Source organism: Carassius auratus, chromosome 19 (assembly GCF_003368295.1).
Source record: "Carassius auratus strain Wakin chromosome 19, ASM336829v1, whole genome shotgun sequence".
In the NCBI taxonomy this organism is placed as follows: domain Eukaryota; kingdom Metazoa; phylum Chordata; class Actinopteri; order Cypriniformes; family Cyprinidae; genus Carassius; species Carassius auratus.
Genome location: NC_039261.1, coordinates 17,447,734 through 17,472,475, shown reverse-complemented (window position 1 = coordinate 17,472,475; position 24,742 = coordinate 17,447,734). Strand labels below are relative to the sequence as shown.

The 24,742-nt window shown below is 36.9% G+C and overlaps 3 protein-coding genes and 2 long non-coding RNA genes across 6 annotated transcripts in view; 2 read left to right on the top strand and 3 right to left on the bottom strand.

The window, feature by feature from the left end:
• Nucleotides 1-14,219, top strand: part of LOC113119657 (syntaxin-1B) — a 44,359-nt gene extending 30,140 nt beyond the window's left edge. Inside the window, exons 5-10 of the mRNA XM_026289274.1 lie at nt 1,884-1,957; nt 3,024-3,132; nt 3,346-3,419; nt 5,914-6,051; nt 7,390-7,500; nt 8,725-14,219. Coding sequence (XP_026145059.1) covers nt 1,884-1,957; nt 3,024-3,132; nt 3,346-3,419; nt 5,914-6,051; nt 7,390-7,500; nt 8,725-8,805 — 587 coding nt within the window. The 3' untranslated portion in view covers nt 8,806-14,219. The remainder of the gene's footprint in view (nt 1-1,883; nt 1,958-3,023; nt 3,133-3,345; nt 3,420-5,913; nt 6,052-7,389; nt 7,501-8,724) is intronic.
• Nucleotides 1-22,444, bottom strand: part of LOC113119687 (uncharacterized) — a 46,400-nt gene extending 23,956 nt beyond the window's left edge. For both annotated transcript variants that reach the window (XR_003294503.1, XR_003294504.1), the window contains exons 1-2: nt 22,188-22,444; nt 15,488-15,575 (exon numbers count right to left, since the gene is read on the bottom strand). This is a non-coding gene — a long non-coding RNA (uncharacterized LOC113119687). The remainder of the gene's footprint in view (nt 1-15,487; nt 15,576-22,187) is intronic.
• On the top strand, nt 16,937-19,206 carry LOC113119650 (uncharacterized). The gene is made up of 2 exons (XM_026289263.1): nt 16,937-17,449; nt 18,178-19,206. The coding sequence occupies exons 1-2, from the start codon at nt 17,395-17,397 to the stop codon at nt 19,176-19,178; spliced, it is 1,056 nt and encodes a 351-aa protein (XP_026145048.1). The 5' UTR covers nt 16,937-17,394; the 3' UTR covers nt 19,179-19,206.
• On the bottom strand, nt 19,343-21,990 carry LOC113119656 (uncharacterized). Its single transcript, XM_026289272.1, has 4 exons — nt 21,801-21,990; nt 20,831-21,022; nt 20,605-20,701; nt 19,343-20,431 (listed from the first exon to the last, which is right to left on the bottom strand). Exon 4 carries the CDS (start codon nt 20,409-20,411, stop codon nt 19,488-19,490), a length of 924 nt encoding a protein of 307 aa, XP_026145057.1. The 5' UTR covers nt 20,412-20,431; nt 20,605-20,701; nt 20,831-21,022; nt 21,801-21,990; the 3' UTR covers nt 19,343-19,487.
• A 1,118-nt stretch (nt 22,445-23,562) lies between the features above and the next one.
• Nucleotides 23,563-24,295, bottom strand: LOC113119686 (uncharacterized). Its single transcript, XR_003294502.1, has 3 exons — nt 24,102-24,295; nt 23,914-24,012; nt 23,563-23,620 (listed from the first exon to the last, which is right to left on the bottom strand). It is a non-coding gene; the product is annotated as an uncharacterized LOC113119686 (long non-coding RNA).
• Nucleotides 24,296-24,742: the final 447 nt, after the last annotated feature.

Genomic DNA, 24,742 nt, shown 5'->3' with positions numbered 1-24,742 from the left:
TTACATATTATATACAATATTTTATTTAGATATGATATATGTTATTTTTTAGATATTTTACTTTTATTACATATAGGGTAAGGGGTTAGGGTTGTACATTTATATTTGTTATAATAAATGCTTATTGTACACTTATTATCTACTTGTTAATTTTATGCTATAATATAATATAAAAAACATTAATGTATTAAATATAGTGTAATGGTTAGGGTTATACATTTATTTTTATTTGCTATAATATAATAAATGTATTAAATATAGTGTAGGGGTTAGAGTTATACGTTTATTTTTATAAATGTATTATTTTATAAATATTTTTATTAATCGTTTAGTTTTATTTGTTGTATTATATATATATATATATATATATATATATATATATATATATATATATATATATTAGGGGTGTAACGATACGCGTATTCGTATTGAACCGTTCGGTACGACGCTTTCGGTTCGGTACGCGGTACGCATTATGTATACCGAACGGTTCGTTGGAGTATTTAATTATATTTGAAAAAAAAAAAAAAAGAGAGAGAGAGAAATATAATGATATGCGTTCAACAAGGTAGCCCAATAACCCAAACAACGTAACAGGCAACGCCCCTGACACTCCCGAAGAAGAAAAAAACACCATCTTATATGTTTATGTTAGGCTACTCAGCAGGCGCTCGCTCACTCAGTACGCGCTGAAGGCTCGTTGCAAAATAGCCAATGCGTTTAACAGACTAGAAATGAGAAGATCCTCCAATAACCAACAGGTCTGGTGTTTGGGTGCACTTTGGATTCCCTTTAAGCTATAATGGTGATGGCAAGAGAGTGGTTTCCTTTCCAAAGCTCTCGGGCAGAAGCGCCCATGAGGCGTCTGTCTTTGCTAAGCAACAATGACGTGCTCTCTCCATGAGACGCGGAAATTTCAGCGAAGGATAAATGGATTTGCAGCTCTAAAAATCGCTTGCAGTAGCTCTGCTACTAAATTTATTTCAAAATTGCAATCCATATACAACTATGATCAGCTGTTCCTTCATCTTGGCTGAGCTCTCAACGTTGTTACGGGAAAGGATGAAGCTGATTGGTTGGTTCTTGTCACATGACCCGCGGTGCGCTTGCGGCATTCTGAAAAGTTGAGATGTTTTTACATTTTGCTGTATCTAAAACGTATCGAACCGAACCGTGACATCAGTGTATCGTATCGAACCGAACCGTGAATTTTGTGAACCGTTACACCCCTAATATATATATATATATATATATATATATATATAAAATATTTCTGTATTTTACATTTATTATATATAGAGTGAGGGGTTAGAGTTATAAAGTTTCTTATAATATATTTCTATTACTATTATTAAATAAATAGTTGTTATATTTATTATGTAATAATAACTTGTATATTCATATATACTATGCATCTAATGTTTAAGAAACAAACAAAAAATCAATAAATGGGATTTTTATTTTATTTTATTTGTTTCTACATGCGAGTAACCAACAGTGATGATCCGTATGATAGCAACTTCATGCACACTCTTGCTGATGGTGTGCTGGGCTCCATTAGAACTGAACGGAGTGTGAATCCCATTGTCTGCTGAAGTGGACATTGAGATCTATTGTTCTTTTGAGATTAAGGGACTTGTTATTACTCTGGGACACTTTGTCTGACACCTAGTGTGTATGCACTTCCATTGTAACTTTTCGGTCCGCCAATGACTTCAGTGCCATGGGTGGATTTGATCATGTTGTAGTTGCTGTACACCTCAGTAACTGTTGCAGCAGGAGTGACAGCTGCTGTTTGAAAAGTCAATCTATAGGGTGTGCTCAGGAGGCTATGGCTTTAGCACATTTTGCTAGAACAATTCATTTATTTCTCTATTCTGCAGCAATCGAACAAAGTATCGAGCAAGAGGAGGGGTTGAACAGATCATCTGCAGATTTGCGGATCCGCAAGACACAGGTATGAAAGTAATTAAAAACCCCAGTGTATTTTTATTCTTCGAATGATAATCAACAGTCTATTCAGTCAAATTAATGTCATGTGTAAAATACACACTACAACATATTCCTAACAAGAGAAGGAACTTGACAAAGATTAACTGATTTATTTGTCAATTTAGTTTTTCTTTGTCAAGCAACATTACACCTTTTGCATGGTTAAATTCAATATTCATTTTTTTTTACAATATTAGTTCCCTAATATTAGTCTCACTTTTTATCATCTTTCTAAGTTACTTATCATTCATAGGTTATGATAAGATGATAATAGTGTAAAAAAGTCTTCCATTAGTAAGGCATTTCATTGATATCACTATTCATAAATGTACATTACCACCATAATAAATGTAAAATAATAAAACATACTTTATTATAAAAAACATACAAATATAACCATAACTAAAAAAAAATTTAAGTTACATAATTTTATATTATATTATACATATTAATAATATATATATATATATTTTTTTTACACACACACACACACACGTATTTTAATATTAAATTGCAAAATAAAATAAAAAAACATTAAAATATAATAAATAAGAATAAAAATTAATATAAAATTAATAAAAATAGTTCATAATTTTTTTTATTATTTTTTTAAAGAAATTCAAAACATTTGTTGGGCCAATGTGTCTTTCATATGGGAATAATGTATAATATGAAAGAAGTGCTCAAGAAATATTCAAAACTGTACACGTTTTTTTTTTTGTTATGTAAACTATATTCAGCAAAATAATGCTAATCTGGCCTTCAGGGTGTTTTAGAGACAGGCACACTTCCTGTGACCTCTGCCCTCCCACTGAGCAGCTTTGTCAAACACCCTCCTCAGTGCCATCTGCTGTCCAGAAGCAGAACAAGAGCGGTAATCTCTCAAACTGCAGCAAAAGCAAGGCCCGATTTCACAACAATCACTCTTGTTCCTCCACATTACCCTACTGTCAGAGAGCGCATTCACATCGCGATGTGCAGTAACACTTCCACATCCCTGACGCCTGCACATCTTTACCTTCATCCCACAGCACTCCACGCTGTCACGCAAGTTTGTGGAGGTGATGACGGAGTACAACACCACGCAGTCCAAATACAGGGACCGCTGCAAGGACCGCATTCAGAGACAACTGGAAATTAGTGAGTTCTGACATGCCTGCAACCCACGCGCACAAACACAAGCTGAGAAACAGCCTCCACAGTACTGGAACATGTATTTGCTTTTGAAACACTTTTAACACAGCATTCAAGATATACATTTTATCAGTAAACATATGACCAGTTCCAGTGCTCATCAAAAATGACCAGGTACGCCACAAACTGATACCATGTTCTTCAAATATCTTTAATCAGCTGGAAGAACAACTACCAATGAGGAGCTGGAAGACATGTTGGAGAGCGGGAAGCTTGCTATCTTCACTGATGATGTAAGTTTAAAGGGTTAGTTCACCCAAAAATGAAAATTAGGCTGCGTTTTACTCCCATAAAGCTGACCTCATACGTAATTCCCCCAGAACTGCTTGTGTTTACAACAGTGAGCGCAAGCTAGATTCATGTGATTATTATGTTTTGAATATGGATATTTTTCTTACAAAAATGCATCGATTCGCTACGGGAGACCTTTGTTCATCCCCCTTTTCTTGAAGGGTGCTATTTATTTCACTTCTTTTGGACTGAAGGAATGCAACACCCACTGACTGCAATGATAGAGCTTTGAATATTTTTTATATAACTCTTGACTGTATTCGTCTGAAAGAAGAAAAAGTCATATACACCTAGAATGCCTTGGGGGTGAGTAAAACGCAGCCTAATTTTCATTTTCGGGTGAGCTAACCCTTTAATAGTCACTGATCTTTTACAAAGTAATCTATGACTTATGTTTCCGTGGAAGATAAATGTGTGATTTCTACAGCTACTGCTGCGTTGTGGACTTCCAACACTATTAAAAAATAAAGGTTCTTTATTGGTTCTTTATGGTTCTATTTTAGAACATTAGATCCTTTCGCACTGCGTAGTTCTAGGAACTAGCCAGCAGGGTGGTTCCAAGAACAAATTTCTCCCTCAGTTCATTTCTTTGGTTACATTCGAACATTTACAATTGTCAACAACCAGTGAATGGAGGACGCCCCATTCTGAGCTGTTTTTTTATGTTTGTTGTAGGGATGGGCGATATATATCGAATATTAGCGATAAATTTGTAATAATTTTGACAATGATGTAAAATTTCCAAATATAATGAATATCGAATATTTCAAATTCAAGCATACTTCCCCAAAAGAACGTGCTGAACGTCCAAAAAGTGTAACATGTTATTGGGACTGCTCTACACTCTTCTACTACGTGAGCTCTCATGAGTGCGGTTGCCAGATATCAAGTTCAAATCCCTGAATCAGAGCTTCGCTGTTACATAGATATATTTTTTCCTGGTGTTTTGCTTATTTTAAGCAATCTGGCAACCATTTGCACGCAAACAGTCACTCCTCATTGCGGAAGCGCCGCTGCAGATGATCTGAAAAACAATCAAAGCTGGAGTTTAGCATCTAAATGAAAGCGTCATTCAGCCAGTCTGTGTTCTGTCATGAGATCTCGACTGTATTGTTTGTGATTGTGGTCGCTGTATAAATGCAACTCAGTCACTGTTGTGTGAATAGAGAAACATAGGCTATGGCAATGTGGAATTACTAAAAGGAGTTACCGGTTTTCATAATATAGACAGAGAGAGTGTATGAATCTTTGGTATTAATATAAGAAATACCCATGTGCTTTAGCAAATAGCTCCCCATCTGAGAGGGGCTTAAGTGGCAGTGTGAACATAGTTTCATGTCACATAGCTTCTCTTAAACCAGAGACAGTAGACAGACTTGTGCTCTTAGCTAAAAACTTGTAAAAAAATAAAAAAATCACCTTCCTTATCCCTGTTTAATTATTTCCCCCAGTTTTTTTTATTTAAATGCAAATGCCAACATATCAAGATACATATCAAATATCGTAAAAACAATATCTTTTTTTTTTTTTTTTTGAGATTTCATATATCGCCCAGCCCTAGTTTGCTGTGGGTTTCGTGATAACGAAGATTAAATGTAAACGCACAATTTATGCGATTGAAAGAACACGAAAATCTGACTAAATCTCCTATGACAACTTGTAGTGTTATAGGAGGCTGAGAAAAGAACACAACGCTTTTTTTTTATGCCGGGTAGACAGGGTTTCGTATGTGTTTGGCCTGTCAGCGCAGAATGAGTCACTGATAGTTCCTATAGGACTGTTTTATACACTATTCTGCAGTAGAAAACAAATTAGTTCCCCCAAATGGAGTTCCTAGTACTAAATACATTCCTAGTTCCTGCGGTGCGAACGCGCCAAAAAGCACTAACTTCCGCCAATAGTTCTAGGAACTACCGAAATGTTCCTCAGGTCCAAAAGCGTATTTTAATATCCACGGAACCTTTTCATTCCACAGAAGATTGTTTAGATCATTAAAATGTTCTTCACACTGAGAACAAATGGTTCTTTGGGGAACTAAAAATGGTTCTTCAATATGCCATCACTGCAAAAACCCACTTTAGGTACCGTTTTTTTTTTTAAGAGTGCAGATGTCCACATCGGTTTCCAAGTGATGCATATTCAAATATTTCTTTACAACCTAGCCTATAGTCTTTAGGCATCTTTACACCTTGATTGTGTAAAGATGTAATGCTGATTTTTTTCCTGCTCAGACCCCTGGAATTGCTGTGTGAATGCATTCATGGCACCTCTGAGCAGCATAACACAGTCTGTGTAAAGACACCTAAATGCCGCTTTAGAAGCACTTTTGTGCCACCATTTGCCATTTTAGGAATGAATTCTGTACAAATTTTTGTTTAATAATAGTAACTTGCTCTTGACCGCCTGCCATGTTTTCTTGTATTTCCCATGTAACAGATCAAAATGGACTCCCAGATGACCAAGCAGGCACTAAATGAGATTGAGACTCGACACACTGAGATCATTAAGCTGGAGAACAGCATCCGTGAGCTGCACGACATGTTTGTGGACATGGCCATGCTGGTGGAGAGTCAGGTACTACACAGAAAAATGACACGTTTCACCACAGCAAAAATGACAGGAGGAAGAAAATAGTTAGTGGTGTTTTTGCTTCACAAAAGTCCCTTCCAAAAAGCTGTTAAAGAGGCATACAAATGAGACTTGATTTGAGATTTTCTTTTTATATTCACATTATCATGGCCAGTATCAGAAGAATTTACTTAAAAAACACAAAATAAAATTCCTATCATCATTTACAGACCCATATGTCACTGTGTGCAGCCTTTCTAGTATTGTTTATATCACTGTAGTTTTGTTTGTTAATATGTAGAATTTTAGATTTTCAGTTTTAATTTACATTTTCTTTAAACTTAAATCAATTAGATTTGTTTATAGTAATTTTGTGTGCTTTTCTCATATTTTTTAGTTATATCTTTAATTATTTTTTTTGGTTTTAGTGTTTCAAATGGTCTTCATGTCCAACCATTTAAAATGCTGCCAATTAAATATTTTAATTTGTTCAATTTTTTTGCATTTTCATCTACGTTTTCCTATTTATTTTTTCTTTACTACAGTTACGGAAAACATTGTTTTTTTTGGTGGAACACAAAAGGTAGATTTTCTTTTTTTTTTTCTTTTTTTGCCTTTTCTGTCATTTTTATTCCTTATCTTTACATTTTTATAACATTAAATTAAGCCAAATATTTTTTGCAAATTAAACATTAAATGATTTTTCAAATGAAGCATTTTAATTTTTGGTGAATTGTCTTGAGTTTCCCATTAAATTGTTATATTTATGTTATATCCTTTTTATTTCAATTATTGAAAACAAATTTAAAAGGATGTGTTTTAATTATAAATAGCACTACACTGCTTGCATGTTCAATGTTTTTTTTTAATTCATGTAGCTCATTTCCATACTATTTATAAATGCCTCATCTATCAGGCTAAAAAAAACGATACCCCATTGATAGATATTTATACACTATTTTAAAATTCTGTTTGTGAACACTGGCTAGACAAAAACACGTCCTTGAAGTACACTTTGCTGCAAAGTGAGGCTGACTTTCAAATGTAATTCACAGATAGCAATTTATTTCTTCCTCCACGACCAAGAACAGGTGAAATTATTTACACGACACAGTCCCCGTGGATCAATCTGGGGTTAAGGGCATTCAAGCATCACTGCTTGTGGGTTTTGAAATCAGGCTGCATGAAGTACAAAAAATTTAGCCTGCAACACTTAAACTAGACACACAGAAGTATGTCTAACAGGAAACAGCCTTTGTGTGATTTGTGCATTGCATACAGTGATCGTAAATGTGTGCCTATTGTGAAGACGTTTGTTTGAAGTGCCTTTTTTGTCATTCACAGGGAGAGATGATTGACAGAATTGAGTATAACGTGGAACACTCTGTGGACTATGTAGAGAGAGCAGTTTCTGACACCAAGAAGGCTGTCAAATACCAGAGTCAGGCACGCAAGGTAAAACACCGTCAGCTGCTACACCTGACGTCTTTAAGTATTATGCCCTTTGTGTACAATGACTCATGCTCTCAGTGCCTTTGTAGAGAATGCAGTCATAAGCTGTCATGCACAAAAACGAGTAATAGAAGAGAATTATTCCTAAGCCATTCAAACCATCCAGAGAAAAACTATATTGCTCCTTTGGCACTCATTGGTTCTTCAACAGATGCTGTCTGTTCCTAGATTTTTTGCTGTAGTTTTACTGGCTAACAGCCATTGCAGTGGTTGTCTAAAAACTGCAGACTCTTGGTGTTATGCCACGTACTTCTGCGCTTTCTGAGGAGTCAAACTGCAGAAATGGGCTGGTTAGATTCTTACCGGCCCCATGGATATTTGCTAATAGTTAACGGCTGGTTAAACTTAATATGGAAATTATTTTATCTAGTGTTAATTACTAATTTTAACAACTGAAATCTTACTGTAAAATGTTAATAGATAAGAATTGTTAATTATGGAAGCCACTTTCCGCCATGAAGTAAAAACTAAAACAAGCAATTGCAACTTTTTATTTCAAAATTGGTACTTTTTTACAATTTGGACTGAATTGTGTGATATAAACTGCAGTTTATCCAATGAAAACAAGTTTCAATGGATAATTGATCGATCTGCAATTATTTTCAGGTTATTAACTTGCAATACAAAGGGTCACAATTCGCTAAACAAAGACATTGCTTAGTCCCTTTATATGTCGGATGGATGATCACCAGAAAAAAACTTAGATGTTTCTTTGCTTCCAACTTGTGTGGTTTTCTATCTGCATGCCCATCCAAGCATTTCCATTTAGTTACTTTAGTTTGGCACACGTTTCTTGGCACAATATAATATTTGCAGCTTCCCTCCATGACATTCAATACATGTGCAGTTTCTAGTGTATTTAGCCTTTACAGTTCCACAATATCTAATCACCACCTTCTCAGATGAAGGCTACATCAAAGGGGCTACATCTCAGAGTGGGTCCTTTCATCAATAATTTAATTAACATTTAATTGATTTAATGATTTACTCTGGTAATGGTTTAATTGTTAATGGCTTCATTTAATGATTTAAAGTGTGGTTAAGATGAGGTGATGCTACTTAGATTAGCTGACTATCGCAACAGAGTAGCTAGATGAGATAAAGGATTTGTGGTTTAATTTGTTTATCTTTCTGTCTTTCGTTCCCCCCCTTTTTTACCCTCTGCAGAAGAAGATCATGATCATCATCTGCTGTGTAATTTTGGGAGTGGTTTTGGCGTCCACTATCGGAGGAACCCTGGGCTTCTAAACGACACGAAGAGAGACAAACACTTGGAAAGCTGAGTGTTTTATCCACTTAAACACGAGATAAGGAAACTGTCATAAAACGGGGGTTGGGTAGGGTAAAAATCGAATATTAAAAAAATCAAACAATCAAAAAAAATAAATAAAGGAGATGTTATGTACTAGCGGATTTAAATATATACGAAAGTGGGTTCAAATACAATATAATATTTACAAACTGTACATGCAAATGTATTGAACATAAAGCAGCACATGGGTTACTACCTGTAAAGGAATAAAAATCCATTTTTGTTTTTATTTTATTTTTTAGCGTTGCTTTCATTTTTGGGGGGGCCTCCAGGACAGTGCCAGCAACTGCTAAATTGTTTTCCGTTCCGGCAGAACATGGTGTTTGGTAAACCATACTAGCATTACAAATACAAACCAACCGACTGCACAGATGTTATAGATAGTAGTTCTAGTCAGATTTCAATGGCCTAATGTACCGAGTGGTTGCTTGCATTTAGATGAAATCTCTCATCGTTACATTATTAGCTCATTACCGATGAAGTGCTGCAGTTTAAAAGCAAGTCTTAATACACTTACTGTGGGCAACCGATAAAAAAAAAAACGAAGAAAAAAGAACTAAGAAGCACACATTTCAAATTGTGAGAGGAAGTGATTATCACCAAGCTTGTACATGAAGATGATTTAGTTTTTACTTCATTTGCTGTAGGCAGCGGGGGAACGGACATTTCATTTTAACACTTTACGAAAGCTACAGGATAGATAGCGTGGCATTGCGCAAACTGTTGAACTATGCAGTTTAGACAGTGATTTGCCCCTGCTTTTTGATTTAATTTATGAAAAGATTCTGAAAGAAGATTTATTGTAAGGAACGCCTAGCCTAAATATTATCTTTTGGAGGGTAGCTAGGTCTGCTGAAATGAATTTTCCTTATTTTATGTTAGTTTTGTGCTTTTTAATTTGCCTTGTTACATAAATTGCATTTATATTTTACATTATAATATAAAGGATGGGCTTGAACATGACCGTTTTGGTTTTGAAGGATCGTTTTGGGAGTTTGCTTGACGTTTTACCTTGGTGCTAGTTTATGAAGAGAGAGTAATAAAATTAACTACGGGGACGTGATAGACACTCTTAGATCCTTATTGTTAAATTCTACATATCATATGGGAGTAGGTGCAGTGCAGACGAGCTATCTGATGAAATCTTTACCTGTAGATGCATTCTTCAGTTCAATTGAAGAAATTTGTACGGATGGTCAGGACACTTATTATGCAGCGACTAAATGGAAAGACATTTACACAAACTTTATATGAAATAACTAAAATATAGCTCTAAACGCCCAGAGAGACGACATCTTGTTATGATAACTTTTGCTTAGAATAGGACGCTTCGATTTTGTCCAAATATATATATTTTTTCTTTCAAGAAACACAAATCAAACAGCTGCATCATGAATTTGTTGCATCCTTTCCATTGTGGAGAGAAAGTGCCAGATTGGTTAATTATGTACTGCTTGTTTTTAATTCAAGGGCTAAAATGTTAAACAAAACTTTAGCCCTGGGTTTTTTTTTTCTTTTGATGAAGAATCCCTCTCGGCTTGATTCAGATTCGTTGCACCCTTAGAACGCCCTTACCCTCATGTTAATGATGTCCAACTCTGAAAGTGCAATCCTTTTCTCAATACGGACTTCATTTTCTATGTACTGCTCATTATAGAATATATAACAGGAGCCCCCCCACCCCGTCCCACCATCCCTTTACCTACCCAAAGCAAGTAGTAGGGAACAGGAATGATTCTGGGGATAAATACTGTACACTTTTTACAAAGCCTGAGGCAGAGGGCCGGGACTATTTTGCTTTAATCATTCCAGTAATGTCCAGCATGTTTTCTTTGAAACTTCTGTGTATTTAGTGTCAAATCACTTACATGTATGGTAAAATGAGGTAAATATGTATGTCGGTGTTGTTTTTTAGTAGACGATATAGCTGGAAGGCCCTTATTTGTTAACGCATGCAACTTTCGCTTTGTTAGTTTGCATGGCTCTCGATCATGTGTGCACTTTACAATCAAAGAAAACAATGTTGTATGCCGCCACATTTTTTGGGTTGTACCGTTTTCCGTTTTGTTAATATGTTTGTTTTGTTAATTTATGATTATTTATTAAGACTCTTTAAGGGTTGGATGGGGGGATTGACTTAATTTACTAGTTCTGCTGCCTATTTCATCATGACCCTGACGATGCTGGAGTTTTACCGTGGTCCCCATGAATGTGTTCCCTGTGGATGTGCACATGAATACAAAAATCAGTTTGTTGTCGGGTATTTTGTTCCTAAACCACATCTGTAGTGTAAAACAACGTATTTGCCCCCCCCCTCGCCCTCTGGAAACACTCTGGGTACAAATAATTTTTGCGCATCTTGTTCATTTTTCCTTCCCCCGATGTTTTCCCGAACTTGATTGTTGTGCTTAAGTAGTGATGATATGTGAATTCTTTCGTAAGACTATTCTTTATTGTGAGTCGTGTGCTGCAGTGTCGATTTGCGCAACTCAAAAGGCCATGTATGCGTGCCCTGTCCCTTCGGGATTTTTTCCTTTTTTACGTACATGTTGCTGTATATGTGAGCATGAGCATTTGTGTGTGTGGTTGTGCGTGCGTGTGTGTGTGTGCTCGTCTGGTGTTGGAGCCGCAAGGGGCTTCTCTGGTCTGCAGGTCTATGGTATGCAGCTCTAACGCTCCAGTTCTGTGCCGACTTCATTCAAATGTTAAGAAAAGTAATAAGACTAAAAAGCCAAAGCATTATGCGAGTACAGAGCACAATGTTACAGTCGACTGTATTGTGTAGTCCACCCTGCCCGTGAATCTTGTGAACTCTCTTGCATATTCATTGACTGTTTTCAATTCCACCGCTTTCAGCGACAAGGTTCTTGATATATAAAGGTTTATTTATGTTTCTATTCATTCTGCACAATATGTATAATGTATACTACACAAGCTTGTTCGTTTTAAAGCACTTTCTCCAAAAACAGCTACGTACAAAACAAATATCCCCCAACGATGTTCAAATGTTTTGTGTACTGTATGTTGTTTTTTTTCTTGCTCCCCTCAATGATGCTGTTTATGTTACCATTTTCCCCTTGTTCAACTCACTTGCATTGCTTCCTCTGTGCTGGCAATACATTAGACGTAGACATTAGATCAGCTCTGGTTAAAAGAAAATGAAATAAATAAAAAAATCTGTATACTGACATGGGCACAGATCTGGATGAAAGTCTTCTCAGTTGTCTTATTTTCATTTTTCAACAGTTTTTGGATGTTTGTCACTCAGACACTGAAATGACCAGACAGCACTGGCATAACACAGCACATTGAGAAGGCATTTTGTAAATGAGTGAAAATTACAAACTATTATATATTAAAACCAAACAAAAAACAATGTACCTTTTAGAGCTTAATTGCATAATAGTCTTTTTGGTTGGGGTTGTTGAGTGCCTCATCACTGCAGGTGAATAAAAAACCCAATCCACATGGCGAGTGAATGGCAACACTACAAAGCTAGAAAACTTCCGCCATGATCGACGAAGCCGTCTGCTGCTATGTAGACTGCTTTGTAGATTGTAATGCTCGCTTGGTTTCCACATGTGCTATAGCAAAGACTTTTACGTTAATTGATACGACTTCTCGGTCCAAGGCTAATGAGCGCCCAAGACCTGCGATCGTGATTTTTCTCAACAGCCCTAGCCATGATCCTCCTTAATTTCATCCCCTTTTGTGTCATTCCTTTGATCTATATTCCCATTAAACTTTATACCAGTATTCTTGTTTCAGTGTTAGATTTAGAATGAGGAAACGGTTTGTGGAGATGGTGCTCAAAATGTGATTTCAGCAAAATGATCATCAATTACAGAGAATGGCCTGTAATGATGTGATGAAAACACTATTCTAATTAGAACAGGAAGCATACTGTATAAGGATGACATAATTGAATAATATCATTATCAAATGTGATGAATTATATAACTGCGATGATTTAAAGAATCCCGAGAAGTTGTGTTATATTAGTAGTACTATTGAATGCTCGCGATTTTGTCAATCTGAACTGAACCTTTGTCTTGTAATTATTGTAAATATTTCAAAGAGAGAAAAAATGACTTGCATGTCCATGTATAAAACTACTAAAATAGTTCCTGTCAAAGTTGTGAGATTGATTGATTTTCTTGTTCTTTGCCCTTGTCGCAGTAATTCGCGGCCGACCGCTTGCTCGCTTGTCTTAAAGCAGTATCTGACACTGTCAGTGATGTCAAGGGTGCTCTATACCGAAGAAAAGACACAAAGCTTTACCATCAGATTCAATACAATACGTTGTGTTACCTCAGAGAGCCATTACCGGTTCAACTCTGAGGGAAAAAAGTGCTTCCCTCCATGTACACCTTCGATAGGTCTACAGGTCAAATGCACACCATCCGTAGCTTCCAGGCACCTTGAACAATTTTCTTTGCAGAGGTCCACCACATTGGCAATGGCAAATTTAGAACAAATAGTGGCATTTTTGTGCATTTCGTGGAACGTGTTTGGACGCTTTCATAATCAGTGTCGGTTAGAAAACCTTGCATGCGTAGACTGTAGCATGGCTTAAACTCAAATGCTCTAGTTAAAGGTCACGCGGGATGAGCTCTGCTCTTATACGAAGAGCGCAGTTCTTGGGATTTGGAAGTTTTCGTTTTAAAGTACAGTAGGAAGACAATAAGGCTCAAAGCAAACCGAAGCAAAACACCTGTCTGTGCAATACAAAGAAAAGGGCTTTCTCACACACCCATTTGAAAGCACTGAAGAATGCTGACTTCAATATTATTTTGGGAGTTGAGAGAAACACCAGCCACTAACCGTGGCTCCAGCTGTCGTTTTACGTGTCCCCAAACATCTTCTCATTGAAAGTCCATTCAGGGCAGAAACCACATTGAGATGGGCACCAAGGATGGGAAGGAAGAAATTAAATCGATTCCTGCAACTTTGACTTGAATTGAAACTTCTGTCTTTTATTTTCTGTGTGTGTATGTGTGTACTGTATTGTAAAAAAAAGAAAAAAAAAGGAAAAAGATACAAACAAACAACATAACTGTCCCTCTCTCCCCCCTCTCTTGTAATACTGTTTGCTGTTCTGTTTGGTTAGTGTGGCGTATACCAGTATCCCTCTCCTCCCCTAACACCCTTTGCTATCTTCCTCCCTTCTCTCACAATCGCTCTCTCTCTCCCTCTTTTCTCCATGGATCTTTAAGATGAGAACTCTATGCAGATGCTGTCTTTTATAAGTGTGTCAAAATTTTAAGTTGAAATGAAAAAAGAAAAACCCCAACAAACAGATATTATGAACTGAAACAAAAAATAAAGAAAAAAACGATTGTCCAGTGTACAACTGCTGTTGTTGTCTTCCCTACTTTTACTCCTTTCTCAAATCATGGGTGGGCTGCAGGACGTCAATAACGTGAAAAGGAAGCTTGCCTATTGATCAAGCAGACATACCGAGTGTTTTTCAAAGCTAATTTTCACACTGCACTGTCGGGTGCATCATCATTTTGGATTTAGATGTTTTTGCCAACTTTCTGGGTGAAATATAAACAGTTGGAGTTTCAAGTACGGCCTGATGGCTTTCCATCATAAAAAAATAATTAAATCAAAGAGATTTGATCCTGGAAACCATTCAGAACGGCTACTGTGGTAGCAGCATCAGGGCAACTTAACTTCTTCCCTTATTATATTCATAATATATTGTAATTTGTGAATTGTGTGAATGTCAGTTTATAACAACAGAAACGTCATAAGTCCCAACTGAATCTGTTAATAAAATAGGATGTCCTCCTTGAAATTGTAACTCGGATGTCATTTAGCACACTAATTCCAAACAAACGGGTGCTGAAGATGTTTCATCCACTGTAAAGCGTTGGACACACTTTCAATTAATATTAAGCCAGCCACAATCACCCCAGACCCCTGTGTGCAAAGTAGATAAAGTTATTTAGAAAGATAATGGGGTTTTGCTCAATTACGTTGTTATTGATTGCAGCAGAAGATGCCCTGGGAGCTCTGCAAGACCAATAAGTGCTTATCATTACTCTAAATTAATTAATTTAGTCATTGCAGTGAAAACTTGCCAAACTTGGCAGGTATGGAGGGCTGGTTTTCCAGTTGCTAAGCAACAGGCTGTAAATTTTCGTTTAAAAATAATTCAGCCACTGCGCGCTATTTGAGCTACAAGCTTCGTATGTTAATCTTTTATACAGAGGTTTAGATACATTATGCTCAATTCAGACAAAATATGAATTATGCATGTATATTTCTATAGGTGTGAAAAAAATAAATAAAAAAAACACTGGATGATGCGTTCCATTTTCACATCATTTAGAAACACTTTTCAAGAATGTATTTTGGAACCAAAACATGGACTTCTCAGCCTCAAAACAGGTGTAAGTTGAATTGCAAGCATTAGACCCGAATGGAGCTCAAGTAGAAATGCCTAATCTGAAATTTAATTAAGAAGCTGCAAATATTGCATTCTCTTGCTATCAAAACACTGCTTTGATATGAAATGAAATTGAATGAAACATGTCTAGGCTGCTAAATATCTTGAATGGTTTCAGGGTATTGGCCAACAGACAAGACTGTCTGAAGGTGAAAACTTACCTAAAGGCTCTTTCACCATCTAGTGGACACTCTGGGACCTCCAATCAACCTTTCAGTCATTCAAACACAATTATTCGCCCAGCAGCTCCTGACAATACACGCACACACACACACACACACACACACACACACACACACACCCACCCAAAACACACACTCAATGCATTTTGCAATTCTTAGTATTCCACAATCATGAGTTGTCATCTTTTGTCTATAAGCTGTAATCTATTAAGCTTTATCTCATAAGATCAGTGTGATATATATATATATATATATATATATATATATATATATATATATATATATATATATATATAAAATCTCTTCTGAAGCCATTTGATAAGATTTGTGTGGAGAAAAGAAAATTTAAGTAGATATGATATTTAATGGTTACTGTGCTTTTCTCAAAGATACCAAATAATTCAAATTTCCAAAACCAAATGACTGTCAATAATTGTACAATAAAATCACAGACATGTTTGCCAAAATTGTTTAACAAAAGGCCAATGCCAAAATAATGTATAATAAAAAAGTACCACTTAAGGCCAACTGACACAAAAGGAGCATCTAAAACAAAAATCAGATTTAAATTTTACCAAATAATATTTGGCTGGCTAAATCCTGTATATAATTTTGAATGATACTTCCTTTACCTTGTTTGTAATTAAATATTGATTAAGTATTAACCAAACCTTTTTCCAAGCAATATTGTCTGTCAGGCGATAGCAATATAAATAAACCGTAAAATTATGAAATAAAGCTCTTTTGGAACTGTTGTAAACAAATATTGCCTATCTAAGAACTTGTATTATATTTGGCAGAGACCACTGTTGGATGTGTATTCCTTTCTGATGTTTAAATAACATACAAACTTCAGGAGAAATAACCCCCAAAACTTTGGCATAAACCCCTGGTGTTACAGGAATATTATAATGTGCCAAAGAACTCAGCGTAAGAAAAAAGAAAACCATTTAAATTAAATAACTGATCCACCAATATGATGCCATTATCAAACCACTGCTTCAGAATAATCGATTTGTGTTTATAGAATATATACTTGTTCCATACATAGTATCTATAGATGAAAATTGTGATTGTAGATCAAAGACTATGTAGACCATGAAAAAAAAAAAAGAACCGAAGGTGAAATTAAGCTAGTTTTGCTGTTATTTTATCAATATAATTACAGCTAATATTCACCTCGGCCCATGACGTCAACGCGCCATTTCTGACGCAAGCGCGCTTCGGTTTTATGGAAAATAAGTGTTTTACGTCAGTTACTTACCCGGAGTATTTTTAGGATAAAATGCTTAAATCATACTGAGGATTTTTATGAAAATGTTATGGTGTTCTTTGGTCATTCGGGAGTTTGACAGTCGGTGTCACAATGAGCTGTCCTTATTTGGAAATGAATTAGATTACAAGTCACAGGTTTGAAACGACAATAGACCTTTTTCGCACTTCCGCATTTTTCGAACGGAAATACGTCAATGAAGTGTATTAGAACTTCCGGTTATCGTAGCGGTCCGCGCGGCAGATACGAAAAATGGCAGAGTCAAAGAGTCGCAGTTTCTGTTGTGTTCCAGGCTGTTCGTCTTCCAACCAAAAACAGCCCTACCTTTCTTTTCATTCTTTTCCTGTGGATCCAAACCTGAAACCCAAATGGATACAGGCGATCCGAAGAGAGGAAGCATAGTTTTAATGTTAAAACAGGTAGCACCTATGTTTGCAGCCGGCACTTCGCTCCGGATGATTACAGTGGTGGCTGCGTCGTTCGTCGCCTGAAGAGTGGTGTAGTCCCAAGCCTATTCCCTTGGAACAACTTTACTGCTCCTTTGAGAAGGGAGTCAGTATATGACAGAACCTTAAAACGTCAGTCTATACAGCTATGCTGTGAAGATAGCGACATGGTGGCTAAGGCAGCAAGGATGGATCACGACTACGTGACACACCCACCTGCAGGTAAGATTGTTCATAATGTGTTTAGTTAACGCTAGTCAACTATGTGTACCGTTATTGGATAAATGCATTTATACCTGAACAAACTGATGTTTATATTATAAGCTGTTCACGAAAATTCAACTAACGTTAGCCTACATCTGTAACATAGTCTCATACTGTCTAGCTGTAAGGGGCCAGAAATGGGCAGTAGGGAGAGCGGGCACAACCTAACTCTTTTTGACTTTCTCCATTTTTGTAAACCTACTTTGGGTTTAGAGTGTTTATTTTTCCCCAAAAAAATTTTATAACACGACCATATAACAGTTTAAAATGTAATCCGATCTAATTAAAAAAAAAAAAATACAAGAAATCTTAAAATATTTTCTCAATAAAATACAATTATTGTGTTCATATAAAATAATGTATTTTTTTTTAAACAATAATGAAAAATGTATTCATGTGGCAGCTAGTAAATACACTGTTTCATCATACTAGCATGTGTGGAAGTATTTAAAACAAGTGTGTTACAAATGGCCTTGTGTTAGGTTGTGCCCTGTTCTCTCCTTTTAATGACATGTATTTAATTACTTTTGAGTATTTTGTCATTTGTATTTTCCTTAACAAAAAATAAATGAAGTGTAATTTGTAATTAAATAATTAAAATACTTTTTATTCTTAAAAATACTGTGTTGTGTTGAAATGTAGCATAAATATGTTAAGACTGGTTTTTAATTTCTTTATCTTTACAGGTGCTCTGGATGAGGCTTTGGATTACATCCATGACCTAGAAGCCAAATTGCAAAACACTGGTCTACCACCCCCTACTCTCTTCAGCCGATACTGTGCGTCAGACGACCAAATACGTTTCTACACCAAATTTCCATCTGAGAGTGTTTTTACTATTTTTTGGGAGTCAATTGCACCATCTGCACTTAGACTGGTGTACTGGACCAAAGCACAGAGGGCAGGTGAGGAAGGCTGCGAAGATCCCAGCCCACCACGCATCATGCCATTAATAGATGAGTTCTTGATGTACTCCATGCGGGTTGCTGTTGGCATGAAGGAGCAGCTCATTGCTGACATTTTTAATGTGAGCATTGCCAGGGTTAGCAGGGTTACCATCACCTGGGCCAATTATCTTTTTATGATGCTGAGCTCACTTCCCATCTGGATAAGCAGGGAAAAGGTTAAGTCCACTATGCCCCTTAAATTCCAGCGGTACTGTCCGAATGTCAGAGTGATACTGGACTGCACAGAAATTGCCCTGGAAACAGCCTCATCCCTGACCTTACAATCAGAAACATTTTCAAATTACAAAAACAGGACGACATTGAAAGGGCTAATTGGAGTTGCTCCCAATGGTTTGGTGACATTCATCTCACCCCTGTACACTGGGTGCATCTCAGATAAGGAGATCACCAGGATCAGTGGAGTCCTTCCCTTGCTGGAGCCAGGAGACGATGTCATGGCGGACAAAGGGTTCCTCATTCAAGACCTCCTTGCTGACGTTGGATCTAAGCTCATCATTCCACCTTTTAAGCGTTCAGCTCAATTCAGCAAGGAGGAAACGGAACAAACCCAAGCCATTGCCCGCCTCAGAATTATAGTGGAAAGAGTGATCGGTAGGATAAAGTCCTTTCACATCTGGGACTCTCCCGTGCCGCTCACACTGATTGGCAGTGTGAATCAGATCTGGCTTAACTGCTGTGTTTTGGCAAATTATCAAGGACCTTTTTGTTTTGAAGAGTGAATTAATGTTTGGTATGTAAATAAAGTGTTAATAGCATGTAAATAATTTAATGTTCGCACATATTCTTAAAAATCAAATTAAATATAATTGTTATATTCTTAATATTTTTCTGTTGAAATGTGCCTTTGATTTCACACAAAAAATAGATGAACAAATAAAAAAAGTTTGGTCAAAATTGTGCATCATTTAATTTTTTTGGTATGCGTAACATCAACTGATTAATAAAAACTCGTAACATCAAATATTTACAATAAAACAAATAACATTACAGATCATTAACATTAGGACAAACTGATTGGTAAGACAAGATTAGTGTAATTTAAGGTATGCATTCATGTATGTGCCATAATAATATACATCTAATTGCTCTTTCATTTCCGCAATGAATGAGTCATCACGCCAAATTCTTTCCACGGTTAAAGTTGATCGGGTATCGGTAACAAAGTCACACCATGTCAGTCCTGTGATTGCCAGTTGGCCCTGAACCTGCCAGTAGTACTTATGTGAACGCCTCAGACTGGCGTGACCTTCCTGCACCTTGAGGTGAGCAACCTGAGATGGATCAGTTTTTGTGCTGCTCTTCACTTCAACCAGGCCAAAAGGAGGTGACTCTGAAGGGTCATACACCCGACCGTCTGGACTGGCCCCGAGATGTGGTGCGTCAGGGTGAATGACGAATCCTGCTGGTAACACATTAACTCGCAACAGTTCAGCATAGTTTGCCAGCACTTCAGGCTCCACTAGTAGCCCACGCTTCATTGCAGCTGTTTGCTTTGTGGAGCCTCTGATCATCTGAATAGCTGCAGACTCCAGCTCTGCACGACACGCCCTACTACAACAAGCATCCCAAAAATGACTAGCAGTCAGCCTTGGTCGCCGTAGCTGTGTCCACGCAGGACATTTGGATTGCTGCTGAGTTTCTTTTGCTATCTCGCAGGACAGCTGCGGTGACACTTCAAGAGACTGGAGATGCATAAACTGATGCAAGGTCGGGACAAAATGCAACCTGGGAAAAATGTGCTGCATCACAGGAAGGGATGGAAATTCTGGAGCCATGTGGTGTAGGAGGAGGTCACTGGTCTTCTTGGGTGGACAGTGATAGGACATGGGGGATCCACGAGGGACAGACCCAAATTTAGATGGCGTCAACTCCATCTCAGAAAGCCCATCCAATACAACAGCCATGAGAGGTTGGGGCTGCACCTGGCTTAATTTGCTTCCAGATGCCATCATATATGGATCTGGCAGTGGTCCTAGACAAGAGAAACACAAGATTATTGGTCACACAAAAGAAAAGTTAGACTTGAGTGCATAACTACATTTACATTTTATTCATTATATCTGAGTTAACCATCATTTGGTTAGTCATAACATTAAAAAAAACTTAACTTGCTCTCACAAAGCAACAAAAAGTTAAATTAATCACCTGTATATGCCTTGTACAGTGTGGACCTCAGACCATCCTTGCCAACTGTTTTGGGCTTTTGCACCACCAGCTCACTAACCGGTTCAGGATGGATTCCCTTAAAAGTAAAAGACAAAAAGCAATTACAGTCTGTAGACACTACTGGGGGTGTTTTTATAATAATTTAGAGTTGTTATAGATACGCATCGGTTCTTAAATCATAATGACATGTTTATCACAAACCCACCTCTGTTCTTGGTCTGTGCCATCTTTGCAAGCCACTTGTGCAGGCCAGTGGGGGTGGAACAGCCTGCAGACCCAGCTGTGAATAATGTGCGGTCTGGTACAGGATGGCAACTATGTGATTGCAGAATCCTTTACCAGCCGCACAACTGCAGGAGAAAGCTTTCAGGTTGGAACTCTCTACATCCAGTGATATCTAGACACAACACATTAAATAGGTTACAATTAAGTCATACTTATGTTGCTACATCAATGTTCATAATAACATGAAACTATAACTTTCAGTAGGGTGACCAGATTTGAGTTGGTAAAAAAAAAGGAAGAGTAGTGAGTTTGTGAGATATTTCATTGAGAGTAATGGGTGTGCAGAGCTGCGTACATAATGCAAATATGATTACATTTCATGTATGTTCAATGTTATTTTATTATATAGGTATCAAAAAAGAGGACATGTCCGGGAAAAAAAGAGGACGTCTCGTCACCCTACTTTCAGTAAAATAATAGTAAGTGAAGAAAATGCCGCAACCGCAGCAAGAAGAGTGAACACGCAAGAACGGGCAACTTTTGCCAACCGGCATTCTGTCTGTCTATAGTCAAACCTCCAGTTTGTGAGGCTCCTCGCTCTTTCTCATTGACCTGAAGCATTTACCTCTCACTACTACCTGTCCCTGGAGAATATTTGATACTATAACCGCATACAACAAGAAAACATTACGTGTTATCTCACATAAAAATACACAATTTTACAAGACAATTTCAGTAACATTTCACATTTCAACGTTACCTAGTAATGTTACAGCTTCACCAAATTACTGGTTGTTATGTTAATCTCGTGCCTTCTCACTTAAACATACACACAACATATTCACTGCGATGTGTTGTACCTTATATTACAAATTCGCAACACCTAAGATATACAGTTAACGTTAACAGAGTTATAACCGGTGCTATGGCTAAAGCTAGCTAAAGCTTACCTTCGTAATTGTGGATAAACTCTTCGTGGAAGAACTTGTATCCTTTGTCCAATTTGTTCCCTTTAGTGGACGAATGCACCTCCACACTCTTCACCACATCGGCGCTGGTGAACTTGGGAAGAAAACTCAGGCTCGTCGAAAACACTCTAGCTGACATTTCGATTTCTCCGCCAACAAATCTCACACCGGAACTGGGTTTACACTTCGTTGACGTGTTTCCGGTTTTTGCGTAAATGGTCTATTGGGTGAGTAACGTTAAATAATGACATAGATTTTAATCTGGAGTTAACTTAATGTTATGCTTACATTTCTAAAATGCCAACTTGCCTAATATAACCAAGGTATGTTTGTATAAACAAGTACATTATTATAAATTATAATAGTTACCTTTCTGGTCTGCTGCTCAATAACTGATGTAGAATGGCGCGCTTTTCTTGGCGCTGATGTCACGCGCGGGAATTCCTTAGTGCACCTTTAGTGGTCGCTGTCGCTGCATATTCGTCATGAATGCCATAAATACACACACCTGCCGATTGCTCCATTTATTGAGTAACGTTAACTAAATGGTCTATGATACGTTTATCCGCCTTATTTTGTTATTTAATTATCTTTGTATTGCCTTTGATTTGATCTGCTCTGGTTCAGATTTTGGACTGATTCGAGAGGGGGTTCAGCGAAAAATCGGCAGCTGTCAGCAGGAAGTGGCTGTCACTGGCAGCAGGAAGTGGCTGCCAATAAAACCGGATGGCAGCTGTCGCTAATACCCGGAAATTGGAGGAGGCTGCCGGCGGCAACAAGACAAATAAATAATTAAATACGCTTATGATTATGTTTAAAACTTTTTTAAATAAGTATAAAGGTCAGTATTGTGTATTATTTGATTTAAAATATTGATCAAATATAAACAAAGAAATAAGATAATTTTGCTAAACGTTAATTTCCAGCTGAATGTTTATGCATGCATGTATCATTGTTCGTGTGAAATAAATGCACACAAACACATTTATATTTATTTACATACGAGAGTGGCACTTACTGGGTGTATGTTGTATATTTATTATAGGCTATATACACAAATGACTGAAAAGAGAGAAGTCTCAGAAACCTTTATTTAAAATCATATTTTGCGGTTATATTTGTAGTATTTCAAGAAACAACTATATATATATATAGTATAAAGTAGCTGTTAAATTTGAAACTGGGTTAGTAAGTTGTCAAAGTCAGTGCTTTACAATGTAAACAGTATAAAATATATTCAGTAAGCAAGCAGACAAAAATATCAATCAGAATCACTAACAACAATCCGGAGGTATTTTCAAGACTCTTAGATCAGAACTGACGAGGTATACGGAGTTACTTCTCCAGCATCTTGCACCAATCACTTTAAAACCCAGGATGGATGTGCATCTCTCCTCATTTTCCTCTTGCAACATGGTCAAGTCAAGCATCGTTTATTTATATATTGCTTTTAATAATACAGATCAAAGCAAAGCAACTTTACAGTATTAAAAGGAAAATAGTGTGTCAGTCAATAATGCAGAAGGACATTAGTAAACTCAGTTTGTAGTCAGTTTAAAAGGCAGTTTATCATTGAATTCAGTGATGTCATCCTTCAGCTCGGTTCAGTTTAAATAGTATCTGTGGAATCGTTTGCAATCATGTCAATGATATCGCTGTAAATGAAGTGACCACAACGAAGCAAGCCAGAGGCGACAAGGAACCAAAACTCCACCGGTGACAAAATTGAGAAAAAACAAGGTCTTTACAGGGGATCCACCATCTGGTCTGGATATGTACTGGATCCGGGTGACTGCAGTGACCTCCGAATAAGAAAGAAACAGATTAATATAATTGAAGATATTAATATCTATACGATGTTTGATAGGAAGCCAGTGCAGTGTTTACAGAACTGGGCTAATCCAGTCATACTTCCTGATTCTAGGAAGAACTCTAGCTGCTGCATTTTATTATTCATAAGAAAATGGTGACTTTAATACCTAAATTGCTTTATTAACAGTAGACATGCATGCACAGCCATATTAATGATTATTCCCATTGCATCTTGTCATCATGTACAGAGAAGTGGTTACATTTTCATGCATAATTTGCACACCTGGTAAGCAGTTGTTGTAAACCTCGTCGCAGTGTCTGCAAGGTGTACATTTTGAAGAATTCCTGGCATGGCTTAGACTTGTTCTCCATTTTGTTCCACCTGTATATTGAGATGAGGAGCAAGAAAACAGCATTATTACAAAGATAAACATTCAGACATGGCAATTGAGAAATGTAATGTTATGGCACCTTTTTAAACCTCTAATCAAATATGTAAAAGAAAACACTCTGTCAAGGTAGCTGGATTGTGCCCTCTTTCGAAAGGAGTCTGTATACAGTACAACAGACTTCTGAATTTGGAACAAACCAAAGACGGACTTAGTAATGTAGCATCACCATCCTCCAGGATCACGTAAAGAAGAATTTCCAACAGGACAGCATCTGGCAACTATTGGGTATTACAAAAAAAGAAAGAAAGGTGTCAGTGCCATGGTTTTGTCTCAAGATGCACATCAGTAATGTTTTTTTTTTTTTTTTCTAAATGCAGGTTTACAAAAGCTACTTCAATGTTCTAAATTTAACTACAGCCTAATCCTGGCTTAATCCAAGCCCTGTCTGTGAAACTAGACCTAATAGTTATAAGGAATTATGAACCGGTCCATTATATTTTGTATAGATAATAAAAAAAAAAAATAAATAAAAAAAATTGTTTTGCATTCACATGCTTACAACTTCAACTGGTACACAGAACAGTTCTGCGCATACTGCACATGCATAGTATTAGAGAAAAAACACCTCAATAGTGCAAAAAAAAAAAAGGATTCTTCTTTTAAGAACTCTTAAGTTAATGTATATCACACAATCTCCTGAAAGACTAAACATGCAAAAAT

What these genes read in the sequence shown, in the direction of transcription:
- LOC113119650 (XM_026289263.1), top strand. Translation starts at nt 17,395, where the DNA reads ATGGTGGCTAAGGCAGCAAGGATGGATCACGACTACGTGACACACCCA. An exon ending in CGTGACACACCCACCTGCAG is followed by an intron (nt 17,450 to 18,177) that starts GTAAGATTGTTC and finishes TTATCTTTACAG; the next exon opens with GTGCTCTGGATGAGGCTTTG.
- LOC113119656 (XM_026289272.1), bottom strand. Translation starts at nt 20,411, where the DNA reads ATGATGGCATCTGGAAGCAAATTAAGCCAGGTGCAGCCCCAACCTCTC.